Raw genomic sequence first — 16083 nt, 5'->3', positions numbered from 1 at the left:
AAGCTATTTTAACACGGTATAGGGTCTGTGGCACAGCATTTGTGTCAAGCTAGAACTATAGATTGCTTTATTACAACGATTGATACGTTTTATTTTTATATATCCTCACAACAAGCAGAATGGCGCGACTTCGCCTTCTTCTGCCAACCATTGCCTTTTAAAACGGTGAGAAATTTGCCTCCTGATTTGGGGCAAATGTCGAAAGCCACTTATGTTGCAAGTAAGCAAATGCCGTCCGTGGTTTCACTTGGGCCTTGATTGTCTTCTACGGACGACTCTGCCTTTTCAATGTGGTCGGCGCCCCAAACCACACCCGTGGGTAATCCATCGCGTTGTTTTTCAGACTGAAATTACTGCTCAATAGACCAAATGATCGCTTATTGACGAAGTGCAAATTTCAGAAAGGCTTATTCGTGTTGACACACATTTTGAAAACTTCGTTCTTGATGTTTTAGAAGCAAACACCTTAAATTTCAAAATTAACTGTAAACTGAGAGTGTTTGACGGAATTGCCGAAAGAAAGGGGGGTTCGGTCCCATACGGTCCATATGAAAAGCCCGAACGAACAACTGAAAAGTTGTTGACCTTGTCTCTTCGGAAGAATCCTCTTGTCCCAGATCACAGAAACTTTCTAGCTTGCATACAGATGAACTTGGGAGCGCGAATATAGCCCTTAGGTTTGTAGCCAGTAAGTTGCTGAGCCTCTAAGGAGACGATCCTAAGCTGCCACCTCCATTGCTATCTGTGCTATGCTATCATATGTGAACCTGTTATATTTTCTGTAAACGAACTAATTAAAAATGGATAATAATCATTGGCAGAAAATATTCTAAAGATGAACAGAAAAACACGATCGCTACCAATCCACAGACGAGCCATCTACTCGGTACAGCAAGGTAGTACCTCTTCCAATAGAACTATGTTAGATTATGAATACTATCGAGCATTTAGACCTTTTGTTTAGCTTTTCGATTATTTATTAACTAGTTCTAAAAACGTTTACGCGTAGGATATTCTCGCCATTAATACGCCTACAATTCTGTTTAGATAACACTACAAAAACTTAACCTAATGAAAGACAAATATACTTGTCGGCGTCTAAAGTTTTCTATGACAGAACTTTCAGCGTTCTATTGTTGAGGTAAACCCCTAATAGAATGATGGTCTCGACCTGTTAAATATATAGGAAGGTTAGCTAACGTAAGCCAATATGAATAGCTCGCCCCGTATATCTCTGCGTTCAACTCGATTACATACGTTCAATGATATGGCCATAGCCAGGTTCCATTGGGAAATATCTAAGATAACACAGCAGGGGGAAGGCGATTCAAGCAGTTCGCCGAGCGCTGTTTCAAGATCGATGACGGTGGTCTCAACTGGAAAAAATCATCGTTTCCTCGAAACAAGGTCCAGCATCTCTTAATCACACCCGTAGTAGTGAGCTAGTCCCTCGTAGAGCCCGCTGGATTGACCCGTTATAGACGTGGAACCTGTACTTCCTGTAAAATAAACTCTTACCATATCAGTATCGTTACGTGTTGTTGTCATTTTACTAAACGGACAGTTTCTAGGAGTTCTGTATTCTCCTGCCTGTCAATCTGTTATGGATTTGTCACGGGGTGTGAATTCCGATAAGTGGTTAAAAACGTATTTACTTTTGACCTTTTCTCTCAGTTATTGGAACAATTTGCTTGACATAGGAATAGAATTGGATCCGTACCGAGACGAGTTTGCTAAAAATATTGGCTACGTTCTGGTCGCCTAGGTAAATGGGTTTTATGTTTTCTAAGTGCATCTGCGATTTTTTCTACTCCTGTCATTTAGACTTTGGCGACATAATAAAACACTGCGACGTAGCAAACCACCGTTTAGATTATTTTAGCTCAAATTTACATGCCCTCTATAGGTTTTCGTTAAGTTTTCTAGACCTATTGACACCTATCAATTGACTGAGACAACAGATAGTAGCATCCAGATGAACACAACCACGGGGCAACCAGAACAGAAAATAGAAAACGGACCGTGAATACATATGAAAAGTCGTGAATAAGCCATCAGAAAGAGAAGCCTTCTGGTTTATCTTCTAAACACTTTTAGTTTCCTGCGTGCTTGTATCTCATACAAAGTAAATATTTCTGTAGCCTTTCGATCCTACAAAAAAAAAGAGGTAGAATGAAACGAATCACGTTTCTGTTATGGTTCAATACTGTTCTACCCCCAAAAATTTTAATTGTTAATGTTTCTACACCAGCCCAATGATGGCCGGCCCGTAAAAGCTGTGATTCAAGTTCACCTCTTTTCACCCTCGTGTCGAAATTGCTCGGGTCACTTACTTACCCATACTTACATATTAATAGGCGTATTATTGTGAAGCGTTGCTTTATCCCAGTTACCAGTTACGAGTTCTGCATTGGCTTGTTCACTTATACAGTTCGAATTTAGCAAGATCCTGCAGTAGAGTTTTACTCAGTATCCTTGTATATTTAGAGAAAATTAAAAAGAGTTATTTTATTTGTTTATCGTTGCTAGCTACATGTGTACTATTAGTCGCAGTTTATACATGACGGGAGTAATAAGTACAATAGCTCAGGGCTTTTTTTTCCCCTATAATACTGCGTCTGTTTCATGAAGAATCAAGCGGGTAGAAATTTCATCTATTGCTTCATTCTGCGTAATGCGCTTGTTAAAGTATGGGATCCTTAGAGGCAGCTATTTTTTCTATTATTGAAATTTAACATTAAGCCATTTTCTTTTAGTAGAACCTCAAACTCGCCTTTGGAAAATTGTGGCGTCTGTGTTCTTTGCCGACCCGCAAAGGCTGGACCGTTTTCCGCAACAGCTTAGAATCCTGCAACTCTATAAACTCAATTGTCAGTTTTAGCGTATGGGTATAGTACTATGGAAGAGCGTAACGCGATAAAAATTTACAAATATTACTGTTATTATAATAAATATTACTCCGATGGTTACGTCGAGTTCGAATGAGTGCGTCATCTCACGAGTGTCTGAAATACATAGTAACGAAGTATTACGTGTCTAAGCGGATCCAGTTGACTTTTTTCTACGCACACTTCACCGATGGCCTCATTCTGTAGTAGCGCCGCGTTAGTAACGTCAGCTATTGATTCGTCTTTATTCAAATGTGTTCATTTTAGTTTTACCGGTACGAAAATCTTCTCTGCCTTATTCGCCTATATTCTCGTGAAGCTATCTGTGACGTATCCACATATACACGATACCCGTTTGTCGGTGTGTTGAAGTTGCCCTGGGGCCAACAGATCCCGTGACGCCATTTTTTGTCTTGGCTAAGCGAGCCACACAGACGAGGTGCTGCGGTCAATTTTCTGCAGTCGGCGGGAAATACGCTGAAAATTTTCACCAGTCGGCTCGTAGACGTACAACACGCGCTGCCGACATCATCTGTTGATAGCCGTCAGGCTTTTCTGGGCAAACAGTTACTGCCGTACTGTAGCAGCAGCAGCAGCATCGGCAGCGGTAATAGGGTGCATTGGTTGAACGCTGGCTTCCCAGCCACGCACGGTCGACTTTATGCGAGATCTTTTTTACCCTGGGCATTGCCTTGGGGAACATTACTGTGTATTTTGGTGTTGTCTAGCAACGGACGCTAGTCGATAGATTGTTCGCTGATGCGTCGTGAACAGAAACGAATCGATGCCGTATATTCATTCTGTCAGTTAGGTGGTTTTTTTCTTAGAAGATTTTTTGCCGCGTAAACCTTTCGGGGAACAGCATTAGCCGGTCAAATGTAATACTGCGTAAATATTGCAGAAATTGAATTTATGTTGTTCAAACTAATCGAACATTTGATTTCCATTGACAGCTACAGAGCTAATACAAGATGCAGAGAACCTTGTTATCGTGATGTCAAATTTACCGACGTTCATATATAAGACACCGCTGGCCGCCAGCAAGTAGAAAACAGCTGCAGTACCTGCTTCGTTACTTTATACTAGGTTAACGAAAACGCGTTGATGGTTTTTCTGGTTAGATGGCTGTAGAGTCATGTATCTCGGTCATATAATCGGATCGGCGTTGGTGTCGTTAGAAAACTGAGCTTTGACAATAGAACATGGGCTTGAATCGTTCGAGCGCCTTTTTTCAAATTCAAAGCTATCTGGAAGATAAATGAAATGTCAGCAGAAACATTGCTTTATCACGATAAACACGCAAATTCTGCACACCCCCTTTATAATACATTTTAATAAATGTATGCCCTTTATGGTCAAAATGCGTTGTCAGGAAGATAGCCCAAAGATGGCTCTGTCGCTCTCGTTTTCGAAATTTCCACTTGTTCTAAGCAGTGATCGATAAAATACAAAAATAACATTTTTGCCAAAGTTGAACAGGATCAGTAGGCCGTTTGCCATTAAATTACTGCCACCAAACAATTTTAGGCCATTTAAGGAGACTCGACGTTTGGTTTAGCAAAATAATTTAGCAAAAATGAATCCAGTTAGCCGTGTTTTCACTACGAAACTCCACAGAAATAGAAAAGCTGAGGTCGGAAAAGGTTTATACGTGTGGTGGGCCTGGGAAGAAATGTGTGCATCATGAACTGTTTTTGTTTGGCAAAATGGCTTAATCGGACGTCTAGTTTCGTCAACTAACGAGAGTACGCCAAGCCATTTAAAACAAATCGATCAGGATCGGTGGATAGAAACGGCGTCGTCTTGACCACGACAATGTCACAGAACATACATCTTTAGCTACCTGGCAAAAATTGAGAAAACTTCTATAGACAGGAAATTCTAACGCATCCACCGTAAAGCACCATAAAACTACTCTCTTAATGGTGTTCTTTGTGGTGTTAGTTTGGTTTTTGCCCAGAAACTACAAAAATCATATAGTGATGGGTTGCTAGAAATATAGCTCAAAGTTATCGATAAAAACGGCTATTACATATTCAGTTTAGTAGCATTGTTGCAACAAATAGAAAGTTGTTACTTTAATTTTAACGTAAAAACCATGAGTCCTTTTTCGACCACCTAACATAATGGCTATCCTAGTTGACAATTAGTCTAAAATTCAGTATTCACCTTAAGGGAGAAACATCTACCTTAAATAGACAATTTTTTATTAAATATTTTCTAAAGGTCTACGACTTACGAGCGACTTCGCCTCTGTCGGCTAGCCCCGTTCTAAGGCTTCATACTAGTACGAAAGTTCTCTACTATACGTGTGTTAAATCGACCTGCAAGGCCCAATTTAGCATTGCTTCTTTGAAATCATACTTCTATCAACGAGCCTTTCAACAGTAGTTCGTGTGTGTAGTAACTCTTATTTTTTCTTTCCTTTTCAGATCATGGCAATCATAATCGTATGTATAGGAGCAGGTGTCATCTACATTATGAATCAGGTACGACTTTTAGGTGGAACAGAAATTACTTATGCTGCGGGCGTCAATTTACGAAAGCTAGCTAAATTTTAATGCATAAAATATAGGGCGATTTTAATAGCAGACATCTGAACATGGACAATTTTCGAAGCGTTCATGAACACTGCTCAGTACAGGCCACGCGACCATTCTTGATGTTTAATAGTCCTTTAATTTTTTTTGCCGTAGGAAATATCACTCTTTCCAATTTAGTCTTTCCTATAATTAACAGCTGCTTGACCGTATGCAATATATGTACTATCGCGGCAGATATATCGTACATGGGAGAGTTGGTAGTTGGTAAATGTTTTTTTTGGACCTATTCCCTTTAATACCAACGTTTGCACGAGAACGCTTGAAAGCAATGCATTTGGATGAATGCTATTTTTGCTGGTATCTGAAGACGATGCCTCAGGAACAATGGTGTCACCATTAGAATCAAGGTTGCGCATCGAACGCCATCGAGTGTACGAATGTGAGAACTAAATATGCCGAACCGTCAATTACGTGGCGAAATATGACATCGTTATATACACGAAAATTTCAACATCAAACAAAGCGTCCCCGCGAGAGATGCTACGGTAGCAAACACAGTTCCAACCCACTATTCTAATATTTTCATTTATTTTTCCTTGTCAAGAACGCCCCAATGCATATTCCCCAATCTACTTTTAACTGAGCTAAATTATCGTTCGTGACTTAACCATCTCCCGCCACTCCCTGCAACGAGTCTGGCATACTTCAGACCTAGCTGATGTAGTGATCTGTTTCATCTGAGTGATACAGAAATGCGCGAACAGCAGCGCCGCTGGTTATAGTTCCAGCGAGAAATCGGTTCATCCTTGTTTCTGCCCTCGCGTTATATGCAAGCACGCGAGTACTTAGTGTACATCGTACGCAAGTGGGAGCGTACTCAATTGTTTTGATTTTCGTATTCCTTCCCTCACGCCTCGTCCTCCATTAATGCTGACATTAACGTTTGATCAGTGCGTTCTGGGGTTCAGGTGCAAATGTGAAAGTGGGCTTGTTGTTGCTCGGCGACTGCGAAATAACAACAACTACATGTACAGCGGCGACGGTGGGGAGCTATTATGACCGAAAGATGAAAGGTTTCTAAGAAGACTTACGACCTCAAGTGTTTCTCTGTACTCTCAATGCGCTTATTTGCCGATCGGTATCAACAAGCAGTATGACCCCGATATAAAAGGAAGGATAAGCGCAAAAACGAAGATGATTGATCTCGGTAGTCGCTAAAGATCCTAAGTACGTTTATCACCAGTGGCATTACTGTCACAACGTTACCTTCCTCTATTTCATCAGTCACAGTACGCAGTTAAGGATATGTAATTGATGTGTAATGCATACTATTAGAAAATGTTGGCTGTTTTGTATAAACCAAACGGCGAGCTGGGACGTATTACTATGCCGAGCAAATCGACAACAAAAAACAACAATGAGGAATCCAATACTTCTAAGAAAGTCTACGATATTACGTAGGTGTTCGGGTGGGGCTCGGAACATGCTGGAAGGAAAAGAAAAGGGTTAACTCTCAACTAAGACTTGTTGTGATCTTTTCAAATTAAGCTTATTTACAGAGTTTGTTAACCCAGTATAGCATGACGCACTCCCTATGGCCAGATGTTGATCAGTTGCTTTTTGTCTAACAGCTACCAATGTATTTCCGCATAATACTGATTGTCAATCAGAGGTTTATCGTGTATATATATATACACATCTACAAGCACAAGAAAATAAGAAGTTACTTCTTCCGCTTGTTACATACAGTGAACGATCTCTCGAACTGATCCCCGCTTATTTTATACCTCTTCGGAAGTCCACCGCATTGAGGAGCTTCAGTAGTTTCGGAAAATCATACGTGCTAACTTTAAATAGAATTTCAAACCGACTTTAGAGCGAGAGAAAATTCAATACTGGGTTCTTAATAAAGTGATGCGATCGTTATGGTACGTGACTACGTGACGTTATGGTACGTTATTGTTGGCTTGCGATTATCGAAATTTCAGGTTAATCCGGACCAAATCAAAATAGATTTTTCAAGCGCAAGCATCCTGGTCATTGTCATAGGAGTTCTCATAATTCTATTCGTATTTTGCGGCTGTTGTGGAGCATGCCTTAGTGCTGGATGGATGCTCATTTGGTAAGTTACGTCATAATGCAATTTAGGACATAGGACAGTTTATAATAGACGTCTACCGTCAAGTAAAAATAGACTTTGTAGATACATCTGCAACATCGTAAACATGAGCCAACCATTTTTTTTAGTAGTTCTGTGATATATATATATATATATATATGCCAATTTTAACACGGCGCTGACTCCCAGTTACACGAACAACCGCCTATCTCAATTATTTCCAGGTAACTTTTTGGCGTAAAAAAAATTCTAAGGAAGATCTGCTCGAAAATACAGCCAGCCCTTTTAAACTTATCATGGTTCCCCATCCCAAAATATTAATAATTATTTCGTTTCTTAAACGACATTAACATTTACGCGTTATTTTAAATAATAATGATGCCATTCGTACGACTTCTCAACTGCAACAATTGAAATTATATTAGCACCCCTGTACTACCGCTCGTAATGTGATTGAAACAGATGATGGATGTCTGATCAGGCCAGCGGAAACATCGCTCCTTGGGTATTATTATAAGCAGGGTAAAGGCCATATCAAACGTTTTTGTTAGGTCTAACCATATTATTGTATTATCTATTATCCATATAGGTTCTCGGTCATTTTGGGATGTTTACTGATAGCTGAATGTGTCGCGGTCGGCCTCGGATGGAAGTATGCGGATCGACAAGAGTTCTCGGGCCTGATGCATGGCGTTTTTTCCAGCCTATTAAGTACTGCTGAAACGGCCAAAAAACAGGGCGAGCAGGCGGAAGTTGTCGCTCAAGCCACTCTAAACTTTTTCCAGGTATCTATTAAAATTTCAGAAAATATTACATAATAATACCTAAGTCCTATCACAGTTTTCAAATAATTTAGTAAATCCTTCATGACTGTTGACAGAAACCAATATTTTCAGTTGTCAAGCAACACCTTAGGTTTTGTAACGAAATGGTCTCGATGCCGCAAAGCTCGATGGCAATATGACAGCGTTTAGATATGTGAACTTATGAAAACAAATTGATGACCGGTAGTGCTGTAGCTAAATGGTGCACTGTTTTGTGCTACGACTATACGTGGGTCTACATCAGTAAACGAGCTCTAAGTCAATATGAAATCAGTATTTTGGGAAGTTTTTAAACATCCAACGGAAATTCAAAAACGATTGTTCTAGGAGAAGCTCAAGTGTTGCGGTGACAACGGCCCAAACGATTATACGCAGCGCGGCATGAGACCAGAAGACTATTGCAGCAAGTAAGTGAATTAAGTACTTTCCTTTATTTTTGTAGCTGAACCCTAGGTAGTTCTGAAATGTAGCCCAAATCGGAGATAAAAAAAAAAAGACCAAGGCTATAACGTATAGTAATATCAACAGTAAATGTAATCAATCAATTTGTTTTAATAAAATTGATGCCTACGGGGATATGATTAGCTAGTCTTTGTAAACGTACCGCTAGCCATTGCGTCGCTACCTGGTTCCACGGATAATTAGCTTGTACCACAGTGGTTGAGCTATAGCATGTGAATCTGACTCTGTTATGAAGTAAATAAGCTTTGAGTCGTTACGCTGCGTAGGTAACGGGCCAAACCAGATGGTCCTTCTTGGATCGCCTGCTCTGTATTCTATATGCATTGAGATTCATAGTTAAGTGAATCAGGAGCTTTATGATAGCCAAAAACATGTTATATCTCCAATTATGAAGGTCTATACTTGTGCGCGTCCTATATTGTCTTCGTAAAAAGCTATTTTCGCCCGAGCTCGCTCCATACTAATACTTCTTCAAATCCTAACCCAGTTGGAGTAACGATATATATATATATATGTAAATGAGACTGAGCGAATGAGAGGGTTAGATAATGGATGTACTTTGTTGAGATAGCTTGCTATTGATAGAAATGTAAGTAGAAAAAAGTTTCGGTGACCTTTGTATCGTTTTGAATGACCACGAGGCCAATCGTAACAAAAAAAAACTGCTGCTCGCCTAAAGCTCGACTTGCGCCGTCTAGCGATTTCTCTGCGTTGTCTTCCCTTTTGAAACAAAGGAAAAATAGCTTTAATTAGAGACTAAAAAAGAGAGGGCTAGAAAATGAAGTAATCAGGAACAAATTAAGACTATTGTGTATTGAATTTCACTTGCTTAATTACAGAGAGCATCCTTCCTCTTAAAAAACTTAACGCAGCATTACCGACTAGGCCATCTGCTAGTAATAACTTGCAAAAAAAAAGTTGCGCGAAATTTCAGTCTAAAACAGCTCAATAAAGTAAATGCGATTGTTAATCCATGAAAACACTATCTAAATACACTTTTCCACACCGGATCATGAAAAATTAAATTTACAAAGTGTAGTATAGCCGAGTATTAAATGAGATCATCATTGTCATATCATCAAGTACTCTCTCTCTCACTATTTTTAGGCATACTTTATGGGGCTCTTCAATTGATTCATAAGTGAATATATATACCACTTTCGGAGCAGAGTTAGTGGGGATACTGCTACTATCTGACCAATCCGGCCAAGCTACAGCCCTAGCCAGCCCAAAATAAGCGCTTTGTACACTAACGTACATATGTAGACATGATAACCATTATGGATATTCTCGTTCAAGTATATCTCTACTTACGTTGTAACAACAGATAACGGTGAGTGGAACAATTGACTGGCGGGGCAGGTAACCGTCACTATAATTACAGAACAGCAAGAACAAAGAAGGTACCGCTGGAACGATATCATTAATTATAACGCGACCCACAACAACCGCTTTGGCCTCGAGTGACAATGACATATATCGTCATGCATATTATTACATCCTGTATATTAATATGCGTAACACGTATAAACCGAGCAGGACTTCTTTTCAGAACTTCCTCTGGGCGTACATACTTCAAAAACAAGCGAATAAGTAGTATTAGCGACTGACTTAACGAGAAAATGAGAAAGAAAAAAAAGTTAGATTAGAATAGAAGCACTGAAAATAAAAACAATAATAAACAGAAACACGGAAAACGTCAAACGTCAGCCATGCAACAAATTAGATGCGTATGTTTTTAACAGGTTCCCTCGAATAGATGTATCCCGATATTCGAAACGTTGCAAAAAAATAATATGTAACGTATGTATGTATGTACGTTTGTCAAGTTTCGTACGAAAAATTCTACAAGAATACTATGGACAACAGCTCAAAAACGATCGCGTTCTATTGGATAGCCTCAAACCTACCTAAATATATTACACGATCTGGCAGTTCGTAGTTGCGATAACAAAACTATTCATAGATTTATCCACCAGTCACGTGAATTTGATTAATTTCGTATATGTTTCCTGTAATACGCCTTCGTCTTATGAGACCGCTGACAGAGAATTAAAGATTTTCTCTAGTCCCAACCTGAATTGCCCTTTCTTGGTTTACCCCAAGTTGAATCGGGGTTGTCTATACCAGGCAGGTCTATTTATTAACCGGGCCTTAGAATGCAGTCTTAACGATAGGACGATTACTGTTGTAGTGAAAGAGGCCAGGAATTACTGATATAGTTTTTGTAACATTTTGATGAACTGTAAAAACCTCTAGCACTTCATTGTGAATCATGCCGGTTGCTTAGGCAGCGTTGGCCATTTAATTTCATTAAGATCATTTCTAGGGTTAATAGTAAGATGTCTTGGAAAGTTTCACCCTTAAACATACGTAAAGAAAAGTCAATGGGGGCCACCTAGTCCGAAGAGGACCTCCTGTTTTGACTCTCTGTCTTAGTCTCCTGATAACGAGGGGCAGAACTGCACGTAATTTTTTCTACGTGAGTCGAAATAGATTTCACTGACAATACACGGTCACTACGTTTAACTTGATATAGTGGCTATATTGTACTAACTATGCATGTATATTTTTTCGGTCGAAAGTAACCAGGGTTGCTGTATAATAAAGGGTATATATATGCTTTTATATTTATCAAAGGAAATTAACTTTAAATTATAAGAACGTAATTCTCGCTTGTAAACTTAATTATCAGCTCACTTTTAGCTATGACATTTAACATCATAATACTATGTCTTACACAATTACAGCGATCCACACAGCTACGTCCAAGTTATTAGGAAAAATTCTCGCTGATCTTATCAAACAGATCCATACACCGTAAGCTCGTGAGTCGCGTTCCGCATGTGGGACGCTCGTATGCACAAAGAGCGGAGTTCTGTGCTCATCGCAAAGAAAAGAAGCAAAGAAAAAAACATAAAGCTAAGAAGAAGGGCTGCAGCCGACTGTGATCGGCCTCATTATCACTGCGCCCAAAACCGTGAAATAAACTGACTTCTATTAGCAGAATTTTCTGACTCAAGTTATGGATATCCTTTAAGTCACACAGCTTCTAGTTTAGATTGGTCGAGGGGTGCAATTGCTGCTAAAAGATCAAAGCAGAGTAAGGCTATTACAACGTTTCTCTATTATAAGTTCCACCGCCTGCCTCAATCCTTGACCCTTTCAAGTTAGGTTCTGTCGTATGCTTCGATTTAAAGCCTCTTAGCATAATATAGACTGGATTAAAAGCCAATTTAACCGCTGCTAAGGTCGATCGGCAGGCATGACTGCTAGTCGTCCTTAGTCGTCATGGGCCGGTAAACCCAAATTGATAAACCCGAAATAAATCTTACAAAACAAATTGAACAGCATTAACGAAAACGACATATTCAGTCATCCTTCCAATAAGTGGGATGCTGTATTTTTCACCTTTCACGTCAAACACGGGAGGATTTTCGTATTGAGCAGATCTAATACTTGTGTTCTCCTCGGGTTCGTCATTTCAAGTACACGTAGATAAAATCCAGTTGTTTTTCTTTGTCTGTTTTGCCCATTGTTTGGCTGTTAGCATATTTATCGTCTTCTTAGGCCAACAGTAGTGGGCTCTAAATTCGATAATTGTGTGTCTCATGATCTTTCTTGGATGGAAATATTAATGTGCATTATTTGTTGGCGTTGCCTCAGGTCAGGCTAGACGCATGTGCCTCTAGCAAGGTTTGTAGCGGCCGCAGCTCAAGAGAAACCATATCTTCACTGGCTGCTTACGCCAAGCAGCTGCTCTTCTACGCACAGCTGGGTCGCTTGCGTGCAGTAAATCGTTATGCCTGACTGTGGGTAGCTTGTCATTGCGATCGGTTTTTGTTTGAGGGTCACACGAATAATCATGGTAATGGCAGCAACGATTTTCCCCAGAGAACGTTTCCCTTCGACCTATCGCGTCGCATGAACTATTTCAATAAAAAGCACAGCACATATGATTATGATTCACTAAGCGGCAAAATAACTTAGAGCTGGATATTTGGTAAGTCTTTTGAAAAACGCTTATCATCCGAAGTTAGTTAAGCTATCATCGAGATAAAATTGTGTATGAGGACGCGTCCTCTACTGCTATATGAAGTTTTCGACGTTCCGCTTTGATTTCAAAGTCTCCCCAACGCACGATCGTATGAAAGCAAGAAATTATACAGCATCCAGTATTATTTTTGACCAGTCGATGGTGGATATACGCAGCGGAATGAAAAGCATCGTGAGTTTCGTCTTTGCAATTCCTGCCATTCTTGTTGATATTCTTTTTTTATATGATTTTTATACGACTAATATTGACTCATAGCGAACTGTAAGCCCGCGGAGGTAGAGCGAGAGCTTACTTGCTCAACTACGCTCTCCAGAAACAGTCGACGATATCATGAGATCCGTAGCAACAGACGGCGGTTGAGTGGGCAATTCGATTAGTGACTGAACATTAAGATTATCGTACCGTGTGGCTTAATTCCGTACTGTTTATTACTGACTATTAACGAAGCAAGCGATATGGTCGTTCGACAGTAGATTTTGATATAAACGCAAACGAAAATGAGCTCAAGCCGAGGCTTCCTATGATTTTAAATATATAATAGTCGTACGTATGATAAGGCAAAGATCAATACGAAGTTAAAAAAAAGCACACGGCAAATATGTGTGATATAAAAATAGTGCTGAAAAAATAATGGTAAAAGCATGGGAAGTTTTTCCTTCGGATATCTTTAGGCTGCGAACCACTCAAGGTTGTCGAATAAGCTTGAAAAAAACTTTAGCTACGCGCGGATGATTTATCTCGATAGAGAAATCTTGATTTTTTGCTTCTTGTTGATGTGGAGATATTTCTGCAGATACACTGTCGACATCTGTATACATCTATTTATAGGAAATAATCTAACGTATTTTATTCGTTCTTTGCTTTTTACCTTAATTTCAGGCCTAGTGGAGGTATTTACGAAGAAGGTTGTACAAAAGTGACGGCAGACTTCATCGAAACTCACGGCTCTACAATTGGCAGCGTCGTTCTCGGAACTATGGCTGTTCAGTTACTCGCGATTTGTTTGGCGATCTTCCTTTACTTCACTATTGCCTAAAGAGCAGAAAACAGAACGACACACTGTACGGTGATTTCTATGCCTACATAACGTCCGAAGGCCGAAATCTAATACTTATTATCGCAGTATGTCCATGAACCGAGATGGCGACACAATTCAACAGACAAAAAAAGCCTGTCTATACGTGTCTCGTATCGAGAAATACGAACGCGTGGCAAAGGCGAGTTTGATTGTTATCATAACTCATCTACCTAACCTTGTGCTTAGTTTTATCGTGTATATATTACATCGAATAGGAACAAACAAAAGTGTACGGTGCATGGGTTAATCTGGCAAATTCGTAAGCTACAGACTCTTGAAAAGGCACAAGAAAGGCATGGAGTAATGTCCGTAAAATATGGACACGTTCCGCTTATTTATTAAGCTCATATATTTATAATAATGAAATGTTATAGCTATATATGGATGTTATAAAATATAAGAGCAGATATATACATTAATGTGCATGAGCCCCTTAATCTATGTGCGGATCGCACAACATTATACCGTTAATTATTGGAACTGAAAGGGAAAGCTGCATTAAACGAAAAAGATACGAACCCACAATAATAACGTGGTTTTGGACGTGAACGGTTTAGTAAAGAGGTAGGCTGCTACATAGCTTCAGACATGTTTTTATGACGCTGCAAACTGTTTTTCATTATTTCAAGGGAAATCGTGGTAAAATAGAGTAAAGCAATATCGAAACCTTGTTTGAGAAAGCTTTCGGTTTCCCGTATACTTTGTTGATGTCTTTTAACTGTCGCGCTTGCTACTGTTTCTGATCTAAGCAGCTAAAGTAGTCATAGACTATTTCTACATTTGTTTGTATTATTTTATAATCATCGTTACCAAAACATTGTAACAGTTTCCTCGAATGTAAGTTGAGGTACGTTTGGTCATCACAGGTCTGTCAATATTTTGCTTTTCTCAACCGCTGTTTGTCCTGTTGTCAACTTTTCGAAATTATAATGCGTTGATCTTTGTAAGAGGAAGCGAACATTGAGCTGGGCTCTGTACTTCTTGGAATCATGTTTTCTTCGCCCCTTGCACAACATCGTGCACAAGGCTAAACAACAGAACGTCTTCGTTTAGCCATGTTTTTCAACAATTCGATGTTCAATTTCTCGCAGCAACAAATATCAATAATAGCAAGTATTGCTGCCAGCGTAGCCAGTAAAAACGGCCAAATTGTGTGTCTTTAACAATATACAATAGTCAGTTTAGATAAGCAATTACAGATTTCTAATCTAATGCAAGGAAAATAGTTGTGACCGGCCATTAATTATAGCTCTCTTTAGCCATTATTGTAAGATAGCAGTGTTTGAACTTGTCTCGATGTAAGTAGTCGAATCTTTTCTCCACTCAAGCAAAGTGGCCGTTGTTGTCAAAATGGATCCGAAGCTGTAAAGGACAAATGAAAAGGGGCCTAATCGCCTCTTTGAAAAGAGAGCGTCTATTAATGATCATTATCAAGCTATTCTCTCTTTTTTTTTTTTTTCTTACCTCAAGCCGTAAACACAAGAATAATGCTGCGATAAGTGAATATGTTCGGGCGTTGTTGTACACGGATGGTAATTAGATCTACTGTATAGGCAAGGAACAAATAGGCCAAGTGTGTGCATTTGAGCTGAGTTTTTTTAAACTCAAATCTTTGGATAAACACGCTTTTTCAATTGAACGGCGAAGAAGCACATGATGACAACAACGCGTGTGCTTGTGTGGATATAGGCGTACACAGAAGAGACAGTTCCATCTACCGTTCAGTAATATTTCAATTATTCACAGCGTTTGCCAAATTGCTTCAAAGCTCTCCATAGAGTTTGAGTCGGTATTCCACCACTTCCAACTTCGAGATCTTATTTTAATATGCTCTCTGTGGGCAGGTAGTAGTTTTATTTCTGTAATACGCGCAGGTCGTGTCTCTTACTTAAACAGCACTACTCTTATCGATTAAAATGTCAACAACTATATATATATATAGATTCATATAATTGAAATTGTCTTCTTTAATCGCCTGTCGGCAGGTTCTTTATGTATGTATAATTGCGTATGGGTGAATGAGCGCGGTCTAGTAAATGCGCGCGACTTCCAACATATATAATAAAATCTGTAAATTTTCTATAATAAAGCAATAATAAGTCAACAAATCTG

At 39.4% G+C, this 16083-nt stretch overlaps 1 protein-coding gene across 1 annotated transcript in view; it reads left to right on the top strand.

Annotated features, from left to right (window-relative positions):
* The window catches only part of LOC111269911 (23 kDa integral membrane protein), a 27990-nt gene extending 11907 nt beyond the window's left edge, over positions 1–16083 (top strand). The window contains exons 2-6 of the mRNA XM_022849833.2: positions 5321–5377; positions 7420–7553; positions 8140–8335; positions 8702–8781; positions 13773–16083. Of these exons, the coding sequence (XP_022705568.1) occupies positions 5321–5377; positions 7420–7553; positions 8140–8335; positions 8702–8781; positions 13773–13929 (624 nt within the window). The 3' untranslated portion in view covers positions 13930–16083. The remainder of the gene's footprint in view (positions 1–5320; positions 5378–7419; positions 7554–8139; positions 8336–8701; positions 8782–13772) is intronic.

The sequence above is a fragment of the Varroa jacobsoni genome, unplaced genomic scaffold (assembly GCF_002532875.2).
Source record: "Varroa jacobsoni isolate VJ856 unplaced genomic scaffold, vjacob_1.0 scaffold_1423, whole genome shotgun sequence".
Classification (NCBI taxonomy): Eukaryota; Metazoa; Arthropoda; class Arachnida; order Mesostigmata; family Varroidae; genus Varroa; species Varroa jacobsoni.
The sequence above is the reverse complement of the archived record's forward strand: the minus strand, read 5'-3'. Positions and strand labels throughout refer to the sequence as shown.